The sequence below is a fragment of the Melanotaenia boesemani genome, chromosome 3 (assembly GCF_017639745.1).
Source record: "Melanotaenia boesemani isolate fMelBoe1 chromosome 3, fMelBoe1.pri, whole genome shotgun sequence".
In the NCBI taxonomy this organism is placed as follows: Eukaryota; Metazoa; Chordata; class Actinopteri; order Atheriniformes; family Melanotaeniidae; genus Melanotaenia; species Melanotaenia boesemani.
The window spans coordinates 32,952,037-32,965,529 of record NC_055684.1 but is presented as its reverse complement, the minus strand read 5'-3'; the positions used below and the strand labels follow the sequence as shown (position 1 = coordinate 32,965,529).

The 13,493-nt window shown below is 37.8% G+C and overlaps 2 protein-coding genes across 6 annotated transcripts; one reads left to right on the top strand and one right to left on the bottom strand.

Moving 5' to 3' along the window:
- Positions 1–30: 30 nt before the first annotated feature.
- On the top strand, positions 31–1,643 carry spcs1 (signal peptidase complex subunit 1). Its single transcript, XM_041979827.1, has 4 exons — positions 31–185; positions 959–1,018; positions 1,114–1,200; positions 1,367–1,643. Exons 1-4 carry the CDS (start codon positions 150–152, stop codon positions 1,490–1,492), a joined length of 309 nt encoding a protein of 102 aa, XP_041835761.1. The 5' UTR covers positions 31–149; the 3' UTR covers positions 1,493–1,643.
- A 396-nt stretch (positions 1,644–2,039) lies between these two features.
- Positions 2,040–12,148, bottom strand: nek4 (NIMA-related kinase 4). Of its 5 annotated transcripts, none has more exons than XM_041979819.1 (16): positions 11,842–12,148; positions 11,081–11,347; positions 10,787–10,984; positions 10,003–10,110; positions 9,389–9,543; positions 9,025–9,169; positions 7,482–8,102; positions 7,347–7,391; positions 7,040–7,174; positions 5,075–5,239; positions 3,867–3,933; positions 3,532–3,644; positions 3,241–3,332; positions 2,844–3,064; positions 2,626–2,762; positions 2,040–2,475 (listed from the first exon to the last, which is right to left on the bottom strand). In XM_041979819.1, the coding sequence occupies exons 1-16, from the start codon at positions 11,926–11,928 to the stop codon at positions 2,377–2,379; spliced, it is 2,655 nt and encodes an 884-aa protein (XP_041835753.1). In that variant the 5' UTR covers positions 11,929–12,148; the 3' UTR covers positions 2,040–2,376. The 5 variants fall into 5 exon arrangements, with proteins under 5 accessions (XP_041835753.1, XP_041835754.1, XP_041835755.1 ...); XM_041979820.1 differs by having other exon boundaries at positions 2,626–2,759; XM_041979821.1 differs by having other exon boundaries at positions 2,844–3,061.
- Positions 12,149–13,493: the final 1,345 nt, after the last annotated feature.

Below are 13,493 nucleotides of genomic sequence, written 5' to 3'. Positions count from 1 at the left end.
GCCCAAGTTAAGGCACTCGGCAGAGAGCAAATAGGTCCTTTTTAATAATACGACGATTCTTTCAGAAACCGGAAGTCTAAAACAAGCATTCATTTTTGGTAATTGGAGCCAATTTATTTTTGTTTCTGCAGTTTATTTCGAGTGGAAACATGCTGCCTATATTCAAGTCCATTCCAACGCACATGGTAAGAAATGACCACCTCGTCCGAACGGAAACTGGTAATTGTTAAGCCACTGATTTAATAATGTCGATTTATCTAAAGTTTGCTTCTCGATGCTATGGTCACACAGGTAACATCTGCTAACACTATACGATTATGCAAAGCTAAATCCAGCCGATTCAAGTTTTTCCAAATTTAGCAATATTACACTAAATATCCATATTTCCTGAGAACTCGGTTGGTTTATCTTCATCTGAATTTTTATGTTTCTACTGCAAACGGGAAGTCAAACGTAGCTAGTTGTCGTTAAGTACCGCCATTAAGACCGTCCCTCAGTTCTGATTTGCTATTCAGATGGTTGAAAACATTAATATGATCGACTAAGTATCAGTTTTTCAAACTATTGAAATCAATCAATCCCTTTTATTTGTCTCCAGTGGGGCAGTTGTTGTGCAACGGTGGGAGCAACGGCACAGTCAATCAAATGACATATATATATATTATAAAATAAAAAGTAAATATACTCCATCAGAAAATGTTTAAAGTATAGGTAAAAAGTATAGATAAATGGTACAGGATTTCAAACCAATTTTAAAATAAAGGATTTAAAACTAGAATTTAGTAACTAAAACAACACAACAGGTAACAGCTATCTTCTCCGGGGGTCTAGTAGGGCAATAGTAGCAGGTAAGGTTTAAATGAACCCACGAAACACACTTTAACAACAGAGCCCTGTCTTTTGTGTCATGAATGTTAAATTCATTGCTGACTTTTTCCATCCATAAATTGTATTACAGGATTATAAGGGCCAGAAGCTGGCTGAGCAGATTTTCCAAGGAATTATACTCGTCTCAGCGGTAAACAATCACACCTGCAAAACAGCGAAACATCCCATCAATACTGCATTCTGTTTTTACCTGTGGGCTCATTTACAAAACAAATCTCTTTCCAGGTGATTGGATTCGTGTATGGTCTGATCATTGAGCAGTTTGGGTGGACAGTGTACATAGTAATGGTTGGTTTTGCAGTGTCCTGTGTGGTAAGTTTTTGCTCTTTACTGATGGTCTTCTTTTTGAGGTGTATTAAAAATCTGCATCTAGTCAAATGAGGATTAAACACAATCTTGGTTCCTTTGCGTTTGTCCTTTACAAGTGTGACCATAAACAGTAAGGAATACATAATTTTATCTCTGTCTTTTATTTCAGCTGACCCTGCCTCCGTGGCCTATGTACAGAAGGAATCCTCTGTCCTGGCAGCCAGTTGTACCAGAGAGCACAGGGGAGTCCAGCCAAAAACCTCAGGAAAACCTCAAGAAGAAAAAGCACAAATAACTTAATGACCATCCCCCTGTCTAGCTGTGAATTAAAGTTTTTATATGGGAATTATTTTCAAGTACGTCTCTAAATTCAAATTAGAAGTACTTGGGGAAAAAATGGAAGTCATTATACAAATGTGTTTCAAATAATAAACATCTGATCCTGCCTTTGTTTTATAAATTCAATGTTTCATTTATATACTGTGTGTCTATCTTAATCTTTTTCTTTCTGGAAAGAGCACAGAGAATAAGTGATGTGCCAACACAATACAGATTTCTTATTTAGTCATTTACATTACCTCATTAGTTAGAATTAAAACATTTTATTGTAGTTCTGACCTTACAGAAAAAGTTGTGAAAAAAATCAAATTGTTTAAATGTTAAAATCTACAATGCATCTAGTTTACATTATTTTATAAAAGAAAATTAAGTAGAGCAGCAAAGCAAATATATTTTCTTTAAAGATACAGCAGTAATGGAACAATTCTTGAAATTCTTGGTTGCATATAAACAAGTGGGTATACACAAAAGAACCCAAGGCTAAACCACTTGCATAGGCATCCTGAATGTTGTAAAAACATTTTCACATTTTATTTTCATTCTTACATGAGATCTTAAAAAGCTTTATACAGGTATTTACATAATTGTCTCCATGCTAATAACTCTGACAAAAAACACTATTAATCTGCACTTGAATTCTCACAGGAAGAAGAAAGCTGCTACGTCACAAGAAAACTTATCTTTGACATTCTCTTTTCTTTCTGAAAGCTAAACTATTTACATAAAAACTAAGTTATCGTTCTGTGAAAATGTCAAGATGCTTGCTTTTAGAGAGCAAAAGACGTTTTTAAACAGACTTGGAAAATGTACGTGTGTATACTCCCATAATTACAGTGTTCTTTAAACCTTGAAGGCAATATCCTCAAAAAACTTAAGCTGCCTCACCATCACAGCATAAGCTTGGTACTTTTCATCTCCCATCTGGTTACGAAGACACAGCTGAAAAAATAAATGTAAACAGATCAGCCTGGAAACAATAGCTGAGTTTTGCACCATAATAAGAACTTAAATGTACAAGAAATGTGCCATCCATCCATCTATCCATCCATCCACCAGGGCCTTTCAATTTGCATTAAATATTCCACTCACTTCTCTTTTGTCCTCATCCTCCTCCTCCATAATTTCAAGTACTTTGTCCAGCAGCTGGACACCCAGACCCTTCACCACATCTGTTCTCAGGTGCTCTACGGCTCTTCTTATCTTGGCTGGACCAGATGTGGAGCCTTCTGGACAGACAAAGTTTTTACTTGTACCAAGGAAGATGAAGAATGGTTGAATAATGACAGAATTTAATCAAAGTATCTCACCTTTTGGTATTTCACCAAGCGACAAGTTTTCTGCTTCCCCTCGTGTCTTCCCATGAAGCACCAGGGTGTCCCTATACTTCCTGTTCAGTTTAAATTCTGGCAGTGTTGTAGAGTCCAATCTGCCTTTGTCCATTTCACTTACACAGTCTCCAACATCCATTCTCAAAGTTTGCGTCATCATGTGGACTAAATCATGCATGTCGCAGGATTCAGTTTTTCTGCTGAAAACCCATTAATACAACTTAATTGACAAAAATTAAATCCAGACAAAAAAAAGTATATGAATTTTCCAGCTAATGGAAAATGGTTGCTTGTATTTTTGACTATTTAATTAGTTTTTAAAAATAGTTTTTTTAAACTTCACTTGATCCTCTCCTGATACAGAATATGCTCTCACCTTTCCTTGCAGTCTCCTTCTAAGCGCTCTGTGGAACTTGTGGATGAGCTACAGTCATCTTCATCAGACCTTTGCTCCAGCAACTTATCCTGCTGAAATACAACAAACCTCACTATTCTTAGACAAATAAAGTCACTCTTACTTTGTCAAATTAGCGTCACTACACAGGCAACATTTGCACTAAATGGCTCCTGATAGGCTTCCTATGCAGGTATCTATCTATACATATGGTGCAGTTTCCTTTTCTAAACTGGAGTACATTCAGCATCACAGTGGGTGGAGCATTTGTACCTTACTGCTGGATTCTGTAGTAGAATAGGAAGCAGATCGAGCAACTGGGACACTGTAATACTCGGCTTTAGTAGAGGTGACATCATAAGATGCCCTTCGTTCAGCATTAACACCTGGGGAGAGTAGAAAGTGAATAAAAAACAAGCACTGTATTCCTAGTGTAACTTTACATTACTGTAGTAATGAACTGAGCACTAAAGTTACAATGTGTTTCGTGGCGTGACCAAATTTCTAAATGTCTATATAGGAAAATACATTTTCTAGGGCTATTTGTTTGGTTTTTATATTCATTTTGTTCAATTTTGGGTTTGTAAAGTCAGATTAGGAGTGAGTACCTGGTTGGTTGAAACTCTCTTGGGACTGCCTCAGTCGTCTTCTCTCTCTTGCAGATAGAGGACGATTCTGAAAATAAATTTGACATCCATTTTTCCCTGATTGATAAACTGAATTTGGTTTCAGCTGGATTAAAACCCATCATGAAACAAGAGCACTAACAGTACAATACAGAAATAAAGATGCAAGTGACAATGATCCTGTTATGTAACTACAAAACTAAATAAAAAGCGAGATGCTGCATAAAATGTAAATAAAAACAATTATTTGCATTCCTTATAAAATGATTTTTCCTTCAAAACAGAACATATAGAACGTCAGATGTTGAAAGTGAGAATTCAATATTTAAAAAAAAAATATTAGCTCATCTTGAATCTGACGGTAATAACACATATCTGCATTAAAAACAGGAGATTTGGTGGATCATGAACTGTAAGCCAGAACTGTTGAGCAGCTATAATCCCGCATCAGACAACAGAACGACATCCCACCAGACATCTGCAGCCTGTTGTTAAAAGAAAAGGGGATGCCACAAAGTAGTAAACACGGCTCCATCCCAACTTTTTTAAAATGTGTTCTTACCACAAAACTCAACATTACCTATTATTTGTCAAAAATAGTAAACTGTCTTAGTTTCAACATTAAATATGTATTCTTTGTTCTTTTGTATGTAATGCTTTAGTAGATTTAATAGATTCTGTTTTTATCTATATTTTACACATTACCAATTTGTCTTTATTAAACTGCGGTTGTACTAGCATGTTGCTGTTGACAAGTAGCTCATGGGAATCAGGGAATTTTATACCCTGGGCCTTTATATTCCCAAAGAAGCTGACATACAACTGTACAACAAATGGTTTAAACCGACCTTCTCTAAATAGAAGCAATTAAATTACAGGTGTATTTCTATTTAAACTTAACAGAAAGTTTACAACAGTGAAATTTGTTGGACTTAAAATTCTGGGGGGAAAAGAAAAATCACAGTATTATACAGGTTTATGTTTACAGTCAAACATATTAGTGAGTTTTGGTCAAGTATTTGCCATACATGCAGGTGAAGGATACTATTTCTGACACATCTATCATATCTGAAGAAAATCTGAAATATATCTAGCGTCTCACAAACAACTGGGTCAGTTTTATTAGAACTCGAATGAAGACCTTAAAATAAGAAGTGAGGGACTTGATTTTATTAGTGCTTTAATCGCACCTGTGGTAGTGGTAGCAATACCTCCTTGGAGGAACTGACTGATGCAGACTCTGAAGCCACATCAGCTTTCTTGCTTTCTGTTGTCTTCTTTTTTTTCTTCTTCCCTTCCACAGTTACACTCTCAACAGGAGGTTGAGGTAAAGGTCTTGGAGCAGCCATCTTAAACTAACAGAAGAGAAACAAGATTATTTCAGTCAGCCCAACTTGCTGCTGAGTTAATATCACAGCTGGTGGGCAACCACTGCAGCAGATTGATATGATGATATGATCATATCTTAAATATATCTTTTTTTTTTCTTCTTTTTTTTTAGGGGGGTATTTCATAAATGATACAAGATACTTAGTTCAGGAAAAATACGTTAAGATTCAATGAAAGATGATTTAAAAACATATTTTCTTATCTTTCCTGTATATTGTATAACATAATGCTAAAAAAATAAAGGGAATACATAACACTTACCATGTAACTCAAAGTCTGTCAAAATATTAGTCTGTCCGGTTAGGAAGTAACACTGATTGTGAATCAATTTCACCTGCTGTTGTACAAGTGGAACAAATAACAAATAGAAATTGGGGGCAATTAGCAAACAACCTTCATGAAGTATTGGTCCTGCAGGTGGTGGCCACAGACCATTTCCCCATCTTCATCCTTTCTGGCTGATTTTTGCTCATGTTTACATTTTGCCAGTGTCCTCACCGCTAGAGGCAACATGAGGTTGTGTCTGCAACACACAGAAGCTGCTCGGGTAGTGCAGCTCATTCAGGATGGTGGTACATCAATGGCAAGAAGGTTTGCTGTGTCTCCCAGCACAGTGTGGAGAGCAGGGAGGAGATACTAGGAGACAGGCCAGTATACCAGCAGACGTGGGGAGGGCTGTAGGAGGACAAAACCAAGCAGCAGGAACGCCATCTGCTCTTTTGTGTAAGGAGGAGCAGGAGGAGCACTTCCAGAGCCCAAAATTACTTCCAGTACATCACTGTTTCTGCTCAAACTGCCATGAGGGTGGTATGAGGTCCAGACATCCACAAGTAGGGCCTGTGCTCACAGCCCAACACCGTGTTGCCCAATTGGCATTTACTAGAGAACGCCAGGATTGGCAGACTGGCCATTGGTGCCCTGTGCTCTTCACAGTAGAGAACAGGTTCACATTGAGTACATGTTACAGACATGAGCATCTGGAGGTGCAGTGGAGAAAGTTCTGTTGCCTCCAACATCCTCTAGCATGACTGTTTTGGCAGATGGTCAGTGATGGTCTGGGGAAGCATATAGTTGAAGAGCTGCACAGACCTCCATGTGCTAGGCAGAGATACCCCGACTGCCATTAGATCATCAGATCCGTTGTCGGACCACACGCAGCTGCAGTGGGACCTTGGTTTCTTCTGTGACAATGCTCTGCCTCATGTGGCTGGACTGTGTCAGCAGTTCCTGCATGACGAAGGCATTGATGCTATGGACTGCCCATTAACCAGACCTGAATCCAATCAAGCATCTCTGGGACATCATATCTCGTTCCGTCCACTGCCGCCAAATCACACCACAGACTGTCCAGGGGTTAAACTGATGCCCTAATCCAGGTCTGGGAGGAAATTTCTTTGGAGAACATCTGTGGTCTCATCAGGAGCATGCCCAGACATTGTCGGTAGTGCACACAGGTAGGAGAAGGCCACACACATTACTGAACTTCATTTTGAATGGTCTTGAGGAATTTCCATAGAAGCTGGGTCAGCCTGTGATCTGAGCTTTCCACTTTAGAGTATAATTCGAAATTCAGACCTCCATAAGTTAATGATTTTGATTTCCATTGATCATTCTTATGTTATTCTCAACAGTCCGCTATGTAATGAATAAAAGTTTTCAACTGGAATATTTTTATTCATTAAGATCTAAGATGTGTTAAGTGTTTTCTTTATTGTTTTGAGCAGTGTATTACAACATCCAACATTAGCTCCTGTATCCATGTTTACCTTATTCTGATCTCCCTGTGCATGTCGTACGTCCTCTCTGTGCTGCTGTAACACAAAAGGCTCTGAGGAGTACCGGGGACTTTGGCAAAGATCTTTCTTGGCGACTTCGGAAGAAGATTCTTCTTGAACAGGCTCCTAAATAGAAAACAATTACTCCTCTCCCACTGTGCCCAAAAAATATTTTTAAAATGCAAGAAAAACTTTGTGCATTATGTACATTGGTTGTTACTTTTTCCAGCAAAGGACATTTAGCCACATAATACCAAGCAAAGAGTTTAACTTAAAAGCATGTGATATTGATGCTTACCAGTTTTGGAGGCTCTAACAGCTTTTCAGTGGCTTCTGGGTTGTCCTTCAAAGACATGAACATTAATTAAAAAAACATTTTGGATAACAGATATCAAACTAAAACAGGTATTGATTTGTTCCTTTATCTACTTACTTGGACATCTGAGGTAAATAAGTACTGAGTTGGAGCTTGCTTGATAAGGGTCACTGTGTCATTTTCATTGCTCATGTTTACATCCAAAACTGCTCCAAAGTTTTCTAGAATTGGGTGCTGCCCATCAGCCTCTTTAAGTAACTCCATGGTTTTATCCTTATAATCCACATCTGAGAGCTGTTTCTCCCCAAAGACAGAGAATGTATCCCCAGGGTTTGGTGTGGCTTGTGGCTGAATGTCTGTCGGCTCGTTGGATGCCGTCCGCTCATTACCTGCCTTGCTGCAAACACCTGATACAGCCTTCAGAGGGGGGTAAACTGGGGAAGGAGGGGGTGAAAGATCTAGTTTCCCTCGCTCTTTGCGTTCTTTGTACACACAATGAGTCACAGATTCACTGGTTGGCCCATGGTGTGATATGATTGACTCAGGTCCATGCACTTGTCTCGCCATCATGTCATCATTCTGCTGCAGCTGGATATCAATATTACTGACAGTTGCCATAGAGACGATGCTGGTTTTCACAACATCAGGTGAGGAAGGTTTAGGTGGTGGTGGTGTCTGGACTGGAGGGCAGTCTGTCACACCGTTACGGCTTTTTGACTGTTGTGATTTTTCTTCTTTCTAAGGAGAAGGAGAAAAAACAAAACTTTAATTATTAATTCATCACTACCTGAAATACAAGTGATAAACAATTTCAAGACACACATATTTGCTGTCCAGCTGTTCTTTCTCAACTTTCACCAGAAAACAGATTTACTTTGCCCTATACGAATTTATTTATAAAACACTTTAAAACCAACAGTGAGGATGACCAAAGTGCTGCACAAGAGATTAACTCATGACAGACACACAAGTCAAGGGTAAAAAAAAAAACATGAAAATACACACATTGTAAATAACAATAAAATAACAAATAATAATAAAATGGTTCATAAAAGTCAAGTAAAATCACAATAAACCTCCTACACTGGGTCAAAGGCTAAGGAGAAAAAGTGAGTTTTGGGTTTTGGATTGTGTATTTGGAACAGATAAAAGCCTCCGGTCTGCTGATCTGAGGGAGCAGGATGGTACATATGAGTGCTGCAGGTTGGGTACATAAATCGGAGGAAAAGACATTAAGGGACTTTAAAATAAATAAAATCATTTTGAAATTATTCGTAAACTAACTGGAAACCAGCGCAGGGATAATGTAGTAATTAAAAATCGGGCAGCAGTATTCTGTACCAGCACTGGAGGTCAGGCTAATTCCAAAAACAAAAAACAATAGTCAAGACGAGAGTTTATAAAGACATGAATCACTGTTTCAAGGTTTGGACAAATCTGGCTAGTGCTGTTAGGCCTGAACAACATGACTTCAATCTTATTCTCTTTAAGATAAAAAAAAGTTTAGTGCTATCCATTCTTGATATCAGTAAGGCAGTTAAGGAGAGGCTGAACAGATTGTCTGCATATGAGCTTACTTAACACAAAAATAACCTGCTTGTTATGATACAATTTAAGAAAAAAAAGGACTTATTAGCCTTGGCATTCACAGCTAACTCACCCGTTTAACTCGAGCTAAAGGTTCGGGCTGGGGACTTGGAGGAAGTCTCTCAGGTTTTGATTGAAATGAAGCTCCACATGATGTACTGTTGGACCTACAATCACCACTGCTATCCACAGCCTTTTTTCTTGATTTGGCAGTTTTTCTGGCAAAGTAAGAACCAGAGCAAAAATTATATTTAAAAATAAAAAATAAGAATCCTCATATCACAGCATTTTTAGGGGCAGAAAAGCAGTAACATTGACATTGGGGTAAAATCAACACTTGATTGTATGAAATGATTCCAGGTGAAAAAATAAAAACAAAAAGAAATACGGCCTTCGTACTTTTGCTGAAAAAAGGTTTTGCTGGCAATAACACTTACTCTTTGGTGGCCTCAAGGAACATAGCAATTTGTCGTTTTATGTAGGGCTGCCGGAGGATGAGTTTGACATCAGGCCTGTCGTCAGGTCTCTTAGACAGCATGCTCCTGATCAAATCTCCAAGCTGAGGATCGTACCGACTCGGCATCTGAGGCAGCTGATTAGAAAAACAGGAAAATGTTTAATATTGATGTGAATGTTAATTCAAAAGAAAACTAATATCAACTATGAAAAAAACACAGTTTAGATGACTGAAAAACACTCTGATTATCCTTATGTACTGCTTGGGGCAGGAACAATATTGCATTCAGCGTGCATTTGGTGTTCCATAACAAAACACACATTAAACCTGAAGGACAGGTACTTGATTGAATAACAAGACAAAAATAAAAAAACAAAAAAGTGCTCAGTGTTCCTCTATTTACCAAAACAGCAGCAGCAAGGACAAGTAAAAACATAAAAAAAAATTTAATTAAATAAATAAGATAAATAAAAATTATACGTTACATACGTGTACTGAAGACGTTTACTGGAAGTGAAATCATTTGTGTAACTAAATATGGCTAACACCTGACAGAAAACCTGATCATAAGAAATGTGTAAATATAAAACCAACCTTTCCCTCAACAATGCGATACACCAGTGAGTTCATGTCTTTGGCATTGAAGGCGTGTTTCAGTGTGGACATTTCATACACACAGCAACCCAGGGCCCACACATCTGACTAGAGACAGAATGAATTCAATTATACAACAGTCACAAAATACATAAAAAAGGTGCACAGAAATCTCAAACATAAACTTATTAGCAGATCCACCATGCTATAAAATACAGTGTGTATCAGAGACCATGCAAACTAAATGGTGCTACACAGAAGGTCACACATTTTGTTTAGTTTGGTTTTACAAAACGGTTCAGATAGAAAAATAATGAACAGAGTGGCATCAGATAACAGCAACAAGCTGCCATGCTTATCAGCCTGGGCCAATTTGCAACTTTAGGGCAGAATCAAAGAAGCAGTGAACATATACACCTGATCTACTGATGAGACTGGGATAATGTGAGTTTTAAAGTCATTTTGTTTCTATGTTTTCGGTGCAGTTATGAAGTTGATACAGTAAATTGATTTATTTATAAATTGGATAAACTGTTGAACTTCATATGGGTGAAGAACATTGTGGTATTTTGTTTAGTCATCAGCTTAACAAATGATGTTAATACTATATCTAAGAGTTAGTGCAGGATTAAAACATTCAGATCTATTGTGTTCTGATACATTAAGAAAAGAAGGACTACCTAGGAAATGACCAATCCCATTCCTTTCTACTGCTGCAGATAACTTCAAAGACATTAATGTTTCTAGCCTCCCTTCAATTACTAAGAGCAGGAAACCAAACTACCTTGTGGTTATAGGGTTTATTAGAGAAGAGCTCAGGACTCATGTAGTATGGTGTTCCAATAAGTGTGCTGGCCATATCGTTCTGGTTCTCCAAAACTCGTGCAATGCCAAGGTCACCAACTTTGATGATGTTGGTTTTTGTCAGGAAGATATTTTGAGTTTTTAAGTCCCGGTGAAGAATGTTCCTCTCATGCAGATACTGCAAAGCAAAATTCAAACAGTCACTTCCTATGTCTGATTCTGATTGTAAAGAAATAAACATTAAATATATGTTCAATATGACAATAAACTGTACCTGGAGTGCCATGGCTATCTGGACAAACCACTCTACGACCTGTCTTTCTGGCAAGAGTTCCCCTTTCTGTTGTTTGAGTCTATGATAGAGATCACCCCCTTCACAGAAACCCATCACAATATAAAGCTGACAGTCATCTCCTTCCCAAGATTCTCTGTAAGTCACAATGTTAGGATGTCGCAGCTGAGACAGAAGCTGTGCCTCCTGTTCTGCAGCACGCCGCTCCCGCTTGGAGGAAGTGATCAGATTCAGTTTCTTTATAACATACTGAAAAAAAAGATGATGAGAAAGTCACTTGCAAAAAGAGACACAGCATATATCAGCTGATACAAATTCTGAACATAAAAACATATGATTCATTCATTTATGTCGTCCAAGTTACAGGCTGACTGTAAAGCAGGAACAAATATAAGGAGAGAAGAAAACCAATATATAATGAATTATTGTCTGTGTTTTTCTGGACATGATGCATCATCATACAACTTATAATGTATAGATAGATAAGACGATTGGATTAAAATAAATCTCGCATACTTATAAAGGATTTATTCAGGGACGTCCACCAAGAAATGCTGACAATTATCCATTTCCACATTAACTGGTAATGCTAAGAAACCGACAAATTGCTCGTGTTTTAGCTAAATTCGACGAACTACAAGCTACTAAATGTACCATAACGAGGTCTCTACAAAACTTTTTTAAGGTGTCATTAGTTGATTTTAACAGCTTTGAGATATTTACACACTTTCTTTGCTGCTCACCTGTTTTCGGTCTGTTTTGTTTTTCACCAAGTTCACCTCTCCATAGCTTCCTTTCCCAACGACCCTAATGAACATATAATTATTCATTATTTTTCCACAACCCTTTATAAAGCGACCCGACGCGCTGAAAAATTACACAACATTCCTGGCAAGCGTTTCGATCATATTTCGTCCCACAGTACAGCAGAAAGGAAAATATAAACTAATGAAATCAGTGCAGAAAACTTCCAGTTAGCTTAAGTGTCATCGAAGAGATTTTGAAAAGACAGGAAATCAGTAGCAGTCAGTAGTTTGTCATCACTAGGCAACTGGTAGCTCTCTGTTGCTGACGATGCTGAGAGGGGCCAACTGGATCAAAAACAGTGCTTTGTTTATTCTACAGCGCCACCCAGCGTCCGGAGTCTGGCATGGGCAAATTTTCAGCACAGGGAGGTTATTAAATTTTCCTCCCCCGCGCCTAACTAGACTTCTGGATTGAGTTGCATTAATGGTTGGCAACTATAGTTAGCTATTCACCTCTTCACCCTTTAGAGAAACTTACCCCAAATGTATGATATTAGACAGACTCCTCTTATTGAAATGAATGCTTTCCCAACCAGGTATTTGATTTGAGGATGTGTGTGGTGTGTCTGGTGTGGGAGACAATAATGAATGTTGTTTTATCTTTTGTTTTTTTAATTGCTATGTTACTTTGGTGTGTGAACGCTTGTTTTTACTTTAATATGCATAAATAGTTTTTACCATGTAAAGCACTTTGTGTTGTCTTTGGCAGGAAAAGTGCTTTATAAATAAAAATGATTTCATTTGAATTAATGTTTGATACTAAGCATATAATTACATAAAATCTAGAGTTTTAAATTTATACATGTAAATTAACCAATTCCTTTTCAGTCTTCAGGAATTAATTGGCATATTTTTCAAAGGCAGTGAATTACACATAAATCCGATCCAATGTTGTAGTCTATAGTTTTTAATATTATTGTTATCTTAGTTGTTTTCTGTTGTTTCTTCATCATGGTAAATATGGAACAGTGTCATTATTATGACTCTAAAGCTTAACACAAAAATCTTTGAGTTGTCATTACTTGGCTGACAAATTGCCAGAGTTTTATATATATATATATATATATATATATATATCCCCCTAACTTCATGGTGCTAACTGCTAGATGAGATCTGACCTGTGCCCTCCAGCTCTGCTGCAGGATTGAAACTGATCCATCACTTGTGTGAGCCTTCTTTACGAGGTGCACATCTGGCAAGCAGGTATAGTCTTTCTCTTTTAATAGCTTTCCTGTGTTGCAGCTCTCTTGTTAAATGTGATGGAAGTGTATCTGATGGGAGGTTGTGGATTGGGTGAGTTTGGGGCACCCTGTGCATGTTTCACATGAACACAAGTTGATCAGATAATGCCACCTTTGTATATACAGTTTGTTCAGATGCCCTTGTTGGGGTTTTTGTTCTCAGAGTGGCTTGTGAAGTACAGTAGGCCTGGTTTTGTTTTATTATTTGAATATTTTTGACAAAACTTTATGTAACGTTTCCCCCACATTGTGAGATTCCTTTCGACCTGTACTGAACTGTTTGACCACCAAATAAACTACAACCAGCTGACACTCTTATCCTGTTATTGCTGTGCTGCCCTCCTGTTT

Excerpts from the sequence above, each read along its gene's own strand:
- spcs1 (XM_041979827.1), top strand. The coding sequence starts at position 150 with ATGCTGCCTATATTCAAGTCCATTCCAACGCACATG. Across the intron at positions 186-958 it reads AGTCCATTCCAACGCACATG|GATTATAAGGGCCAGAAGCT; the intron begins GTAAGAAATGAC and ends ATTGTATTACAG. Across the intron at positions 1,019-1,113 it reads GAATTATACTCGTCTCAGCG|GTGATTGGATTCGTGTATGG; the intron begins GTAAACAATCAC and ends ATCTCTTTCCAG.
- nek4 (XM_041979819.1), bottom strand. The coding sequence starts at position 11,928 with ATGAATAATTATATGTTCATTAGGGTCGTTGGGAAAGGAAGCTATGGA. Across the intron at positions 11,348-11,841 it reads ACAAAACAGACCGAAAACAG|TATGTTATAAAGAAACTGAA; the intron begins GTGAGCAGCAAA and ends CTTTTTTTTCAG. Across the intron at positions 3,645-3,866 it reads AGAGAGTTTCAACCAACCAG|GTGTTAATGCTGAACGAAGG; the intron begins GTACTCACTCCT and ends TACTCTCCCCAG.